Source organism: Scyliorhinus canicula, unplaced genomic scaffold, assembly GCF_902713615.1.
Source record: "Scyliorhinus canicula unplaced genomic scaffold, sScyCan1.1, whole genome shotgun sequence".
Classification (NCBI taxonomy): domain Eukaryota; kingdom Metazoa; phylum Chordata; class Chondrichthyes; order Carcharhiniformes; family Scyliorhinidae; genus Scyliorhinus; species Scyliorhinus canicula.
The window spans coordinates 1-7,590 of NW_024056014.1; the positions used below are offsets into that span (position 1 = coordinate 1).

General features: G+C 43.9%; 1 gene segment (V, D, J or C); it reads left to right on the forward strand.

Moving 5' to 3' along the window:
• The first annotated feature begins 4,191 nt into the window (after nucleotides 1–4,191).
• On the forward strand, nucleotides 4,192–4,780 carry LOC119961598. The segment is given in 2 exon segments: nucleotides 4,192–4,231; nucleotides 4,339–4,780. Coding segments are annotated over 2 exon segments (357 nt in total).
• Nucleotides 4,781–7,590: the final 2,810 nt, after the last annotated feature.

The window sequence follows — 7,590 nt, forward strand, 5'->3', positions numbered from 1 at the left end:
CAGGCGTCCAGGCTTGATCGTTACTGTTCTTAAGTCGATTAAATTGATGGAACCATCAATTCACCAGACACGTGTTTCCGATATGAATCTAGGCTTTAATCGACTTACTTCAAAACCAGCCTGTTACCCGTTGATGAACACTTAGTGAACTCAGGCTGACGCTGGACAAGGGTATTTATACATCTGCACTAGGGGGAGGAGTCGTGGGCGGAGCCAAGGGTGGAGCCCAGTACAAGTTCCTGAGTACTCCCAGAGCTACTCCCCCTAGTGGTAGGATAGCGCTACTGCGCTTATAAAGACAGTGTGAATGATCATATATACATATATATATTACATTCACCACAGTGTCCACTCGGATGTCGTGTTCATTCAACCAGAGGCAGACAGTCAACAAACCGTAAGACTGGCCTGCAGAAGCAGCGGGGTCAGTCTTGGAAATCAGCGAATGTCCTGGTACCGGCAGACTCCCGGTCAAGCCCTGCACTGGATACTTTCCTACTGTAGCGAAGGCAGCAAGCAGTACAATCCACAGTTTTCGGGACGCTTTACTGCTTCCAAAGACCTTTCAAAGAATATATTCGCTCTGGATATCAAGGGCTTGAGACCGGAAGGCAGCGCCATTTATTATTGTACGCGGGACAACAGTGAGACAGATCAGAGGCATACTTGTACAAAAACTGTTCAAGTCCAAATCCAACAGTTTCCGAACCCAGTGTGTGTTTCCTTTCACCATTACCTTATGTCTGCTTCTTGGCGCGGGACCTTCAGTTTCTTGGTCTCTGCTCAGCAAATCTTCGGCCAACAGTCCCAGTTTGTCCGTGTTCACTCCCTCAACGCTTCTGATGATTTGTAACCTTCTATCAAATCATTATTTAACCTTTAATATAACGAACAGGCGAGCTCCAGTTTCACCAGCTTGTCTCCAGAAGCGACTTTCGTAACTGTTACTATTCCAGTAAATCTCTTCAGCACTCTCTAACATCCTCCATACATTTGTGTTCCCAGAACTCGGAAGGATGCTGCAGATTTGAGTAACCAATGTTTTCCAAAGTGTCACCACAACTTCTTTGCATTTGTAGTTGGCACAAAGTAGACAACATCTGATAGGGTTGAACGTTAATCAGCAAAACCTACAATTAAGATCTCCACTCTGTAATGGATACCATGAAACCGCTATCGATTTCCCTAACCACCCATCTAGTTTAAGGAAAGAGTTGACATGTGGATCAACCAGGATCGAATGGCCTACTCCTGCTCATTTTCTATGCGAACAAGTCTAGCATGTGATGTTGGGCAGTATGGTGGCCCAATGGTTAGCACTGCTGCCTCCAGCGCTGAGGACGCGCGTTCGATCCCGGCTCAAATAATTCAGTACTTGAAATTCCGTTTTAAAAAATGCGATGTTTTATCAAGCATCATTGGCATGTGCGCATGCGCAGTATAAGCATGTATTCCTGAACTGTGAGATTAAGCTAACGCGCCAATAAAAAAATACGATTTTAAAAAATAATCTTTATTAGTGTCACAAGTAGGCTTACATTAACAGTGCAATGAAGTTACTGTTAAAACCCCCTAGTCGCCACATTCCGGCGCCTGTTCGGGTACACTGAGGGAGAATTCAGAATGTCTTGGATCGGCATCTGAAGCGCTGCAAGCTGCAAGGCTACTGATCAAATGCTGGAAAGTGACTTTAAAATGACCGGCAATAACTAACATTCCAACTCCCAAAGCCTGCCCACAAGGAGCACATCGGAATTCCGATGGAATACTCTTCACTTGCTGGGATCAGCGCCATTTCAACAACACCCAAGATGCTCGACAAAATCCAACTTGGTAATCATAGGCCAGTTCGCTTAACTTCGGTAGTAGGGAAGATGTTGGAATCTACCATCAAGAAAAAATAGCGAGGCATCTGGATGGAAATTGGCCCATTCCGGCAGACGCAGCATGGGTTCATAAAGGGCAGGTCGTGCCTAACTAATTTCGTTAATTTTTTTGAGGACATTACCAGTGCGGTAGGTAGCTAGGAGCCAATGGATGTGGTATACCTGGATTTCCAGAAATTGACAAGATGCCACACAAAAGGTTGCTGCACAAGATAAAGGTGCATGGCATTAAGGGTAAAGTAGTAGCATGGGTAGAGGATTGGTTAATTACTAGAAAGCAAAGAGTGGGGATTAATAGGTGTTTCTCTGGTTGGCCATCATTAGCTAGTGGTGTCCCTCAGGGACCAGTGCTGGGCCCACAATTGTTCACAATTTACATAGATGATTTGGAGTTGGGGACAGAGGGCAATGTGTCCAAGTTTGCAGACGACACTAAGATGAGTGGTAAAGACAAAAGTGCAGAGGATACCAAAAGTTTGCAGAGGGATTTGGATAGGTTAAGTGAATGGGCTATGGTCTGGCAGATGGAATACAATGTTGGCAAATAAGAGGGTATCAATTTTGTTGAAATAACAGCAAAAGGAATATGATTTAAATGATAAAATATTAAAACATGCTGCTGGTCAGGGAGACCTGCTAGTGGATGAGTCGCAAAAAGTTGGATACAGGTGCAACAGGTGATTAAGAAGGCAAATGGAATTTTGTCCTTCATTGCTAGAGGGATAGAGTTTAAGACTAGGGAGATTATGCTGCAATTGTATAAGGTTTTAGTGAGGCCACACCTGGAGTATTGTGCTCAGTTTTGGTCTCCTTATCTGAGAAAGGACGTATTTGCGCTGGAGGGTGTGCAGAGGAGATTCACTAGGTTAATCCCAGATCTGAAGGGGTTGGATTACGGGGAGAGGTTGAGTAGGCTGGGACTGTACTCGTCGGAATTTAGAAGGATAAGGGGGATCTTATAGAAACATATAAAATTATGAAGGGAATAGATGATATAGATGCGGGCAGGTTGTTTCCACTGGCCGGAGAAAGCAGAACTAGGGGCCATAGCCTCAAAATAAGGGGAAGTAGATTCAGGGCTGAGTTTAAGAGGAACTTCTTCACCCAAAGGTTTGTGGATCTATGGAATTCCTTGCCCAGTGAAGCAGTGGAGGCGCCTTCATTAAATATTTTTAAGATAACGATCGATAGTTTTTTGAAGAATAAGAGGTTTAAGGGTTATGGTGTTCCGGCCGGCAAGTGGAGCTGAATCCACAATAGATCAGGTATGATCTCATTGAATGGCTGAGGAGGCTCGAGCGGCTGACTGGTTCTTTATCCAATACCTTAAACATTCACTTCCTCCACCAGGAGTGTGTATTGGTTCAGCGTGTACCACCAGGGGCTGGTTTAGCTAGGGGCTGGTTTAGCTCACTCGGCTAAATCGCTGGCTTTTAAAGCAGACCAAGCAGGCCAGCAGCACGGTTCAATTCCCGTACCAGCCTCCCCGGACAGGCGCCGGAATGTGGCGACTAGGGGCTTTTCACAGTAAATTCATTGAAGCCTACTCGTGACAATAAGCGATTTTCATTTCATTTCATTTCACCTGCAAGGTTCACTGAAGCAAGTCACCAAGTCTCATTTGATAATGCTTTGAATGCTGCAAACTCTACTCTCTGGAAAGACAAGAACAGCAGATACCCGGGGACATCCCCACTTGGACGTTGCTCTCGCAAGTCATTATCCTGACGTGGAAAAGTGTTGCCGTTATTTGAAAGTCCTGGAACACATTTCTGAATAGCACCGTGAGCCTAATAAATCACAGAGATCGTGACGGTTCAAAAAGGCAGCTTCACATAACCAGTTCATGGGTGATTATGAATCTCTGAGAGATAAAGCAACGTGTGTTGAAAAAGCAAAGAAAATGGCACCTGAGCCGTGAGGATAATCTGACTGGAGTCACCCATCCATATTTCTATCCAGAAAATGAGGAAAGTTGGATCCTTGAGAACAAATTGACCGCGGTTAAAAATGATTGCATGAAGGTACCTGAGCTTCCGGATCACAATAACCTGGCGCTGTTTCGAACGCACCAACTAGTCTTTAAACCCGGAACCATCCTCTCTGTGAACACAGTGGCTGCAACCCAGCTTCGGTTGTTTCTAATCACTGCCAGCAGATAGGCACCGACCCCTATCTGATGGCACCACTGGGGTCACACGGAACTGACGTGACAAGCTCCTGACATCCACCAGCAGATTATTGAGAGCGGCGATTGGACAGACTGTCTTCAAATATCCAGCTCCCCTTTTACAGAGCAGTGACTATGTTCATCCTCCTGGTTGTGTGGGGAGCATTACTGGCAGGTAATTTTATAATGCATCCGTTTCATCGTTGCAATCATGTCCAGCCCATGGTTTGAATTAAATATTAAACATATGTTGTCCGATTTCGATACGTTTGTTTTTTCCAGATCTGAGCCATGGTGATTCTGTCACTCAGCCTATCTCCTCGGAGGTTAAGACAGAAGGAGGAGGGGTGACTTTAAACTGTACCTATGATACTACTTTGAGCAGCTATAGCTTACTCTGGTACCGACAACACCCAGCCACTCAGCCCACATATATAATCAGGAAAGATTCTGATGGTTATGAAGACAAAGCAGGTTTTGCTGAAGATCGTTTCTCTGTCGATCTCCAGACATCGAAGAAATTCATCAGTTTAAGTATATCGAGGCTGAAGCTGACTGACACTGCCGTGTATTATTGCGCTTTCTGGGACACACAGTGATAAAAAGCAGCAGCATCCCAGTACAAAAACTGTAGGTGGAAACTGCAGACTGTTGAAGCATTTTGAGGATCGCGGTCTGCTGCAGCTAAATGAGCTGTCAACCACTCAGACACACAGAGAGGAAACCACATCAACCTCCCATCAAACTGTCAACTAACTGTATCCAGAATGGGCTGAGAAAACAAACTGATGAACACAATCCGATGAACCGACATATCAGAGAATCATAATTTATTAGATTTCCTCCAATCCCCACTCTTTCTAACCTGCTGCGGTGTGAGACTGGCCTTTGGTGAGCAGAATGTCACTGAATGTCCATTACGAACTGTGGTACTATTTCCTTGCAAAAGCAAAAGTTTCATTATAACCAACAAAACTACCTGCACTGCAAGCATTTCATTATAACAAACAAACCCACCAACATTACAACCCTAATGCCAACCTATTCCTAAACTACAACCTGCCCCAACCATAGTCTTAGAATAAGAGGTAGCAAATTTAAAACAGAGTTGAGGGGAAACTACTTCTCCCAAAGGGTTGTGAATCTGGAATTCAATACCCCACATTGCGGTGGATGCTGTTACAGTGAGTACATTTAAGCTGGTGTTAGGCAGATTTTGAATTTGTAATGTGTTGAATGGTTATGGAAAACGGGCAGAATGCTGGAGTTAAAGCCAGGATGAGATTAGCCATGATTGAATGTTCCCGTACTATGGATGCCACCACCACTGACAGCATTTGCTACCCATTCCTAATTGCCATTGAACTGGATGGTCTATTCGGCTTTTCCAGAGGGCATTGTGTAAACCACATTGCTGGTTGTCAGTCTGGAATCACAAGTATGCCAGGCCAGGAAGAATGGCATATTTATTCCCTAACGGACAGTGACGAAGCAGCTTGTTCTCTGCAACACCCAATGCTAATTACGAGCTATCCATGACAGAGGCTGCCTTTCATTACCTAAATTCAATTACACAAGCTGCCATGATCGGATCTGAACCCCTGTTTCAGAACATTAGCCTAGCTCTAGATTACTTGTCCAGTGGCACTACACCTCCTTCTGTCGCGCGAACATTGTTTAATTATTAAAATACTTCATGACATCATGACGAGCTTTAGGCAAGCATTCCGAATGCTGTCTTGCCTACCTTGTCCACAGGTCTTGCCACCTTTAAAGATCTGTGGACATGCACGCCCAGATCTCTCTGACTTTCTATATTTCTGAGAGTTTTGCCATTAACGGTATGTTTCCCCTCTATATTAGACCTACCAAAATGCATTAACTCGCATCTGTGCTGATTAAACTCCATTTGCCATTTATCTGCCCAAGTCTCCAACCTATCTATGTCCTGCTGTATGGTCGGACAATCCTCACCCATATCTGCCACTCCACCAACTTTGGTGTCATCCGCAAATTTACTAATCAGACCAGTTACATTTTCCTCCAATTCTTTTATGTACACTACAAACAATAGAGGCCCAAGCACCGATCCCTGTGGAACACCACTAGCCACAACCTTCCATTCAGAAAAACACCCTTCTACTGCTATCCTTTGCCTTCTGTGGCAGAGCCAGTTCTGTATCCATCCTGCCACCTCACCTCTGATCCCGTGTGGCAGATAAAAAAACATTTTTAACGTTTGCGGAAAGAGCGGTGGGTGGGGGCAAATGATAGCCCTGTCATCTCTCAACACTGACACATTGTGCGTTAATTGCAGTATCCTTCAATGGTGCTATAATGAAGAGATGGAATTATTGTTTACTGATATCGCCCGTATCAAATTACTTTCTATTTATTTATTATGTGAAAGATTGGGTTATTCAGGTTCCATTAAATAACCTAGATCATCAGCATTATTTGTGGAGAATGACTGAATGGTGTTGACCTGTTCGGACTCCACATACAGCCGCCGATATGATCTGCTCTGGTATCGACAAAATCTGGGGAACAGCCGGTATGTTTAAACAGAAGGAATCCTGATGGGGGACTAGAGAAAGTGGAGCATGCGGGAGACCGATTCCTTCAACACTCTGAGTATGAGTTGTACAGCTGAGTGACAGTGGGACCTTTTACTCTGTGCTGAATATTCACAGTGATAAAGGCCCCGTACAGAAACTAGCTGGATATAACATAACCCTAGTGATAGGAGTTCATTTTGTGATCACTGAATCTTCACCTCTTGCAGAATCAGAATCAGACACCGACCATTTCCGCGTGTGTGAATAACGTAAATAAAGCGTTACCCGATGTAAAAAGGGCAATACCCAATGATTGAGTTTCTGAACAAAATAGGTAGAGAGAAAGGCAAGGAAGAGTAAATATAAAGAGAGAATAAGGCAGAGATAAAAAGTGAGCAGAAGGCTGTGAGATGTGAAGAGACAGTGGTGGACGCAAAGATCGATTGACGACGGAGGTAGAATGAGAAAGCCAGAAAATGTGTGGAGAGATGGAGATATATATATTGTATATATATATATATATATATATATATACAGAAGGAGAGAAAGCGAAACAAGGACAGAGACAGCTTCGCAATTTTCAGTAATCTGATTCGATTTCTGATTTCCAGCGAAGTGTGATTTCATCTTGACCAATTATGTGATTTCAATGTGACTCATTAGGATGCTACTAATGAGCCGGCATTGAGCTACCAGCTGCCGCATTGCAGAAACCGCTTGATTAACTGTTCTGGATGAAAATAGGGAACTAAATAGTTAACAGGTGCGCATCTCTCAGATACTGCCGTTTGAATGTGGGGAATGTGCTGATTTTTGGAAAATGAGAATCTTTGGACAGTTTATGTCACGGCCCCATTACTAATTGACAGCTGTTGTTACTGAATCACAACAACGTGTGAATCAAAGATTAGAGAAGTTCAACCTCGTGCACAACATAAGTTAGCAAACGCGATAAGATTTTTTATTTTTAAATCTA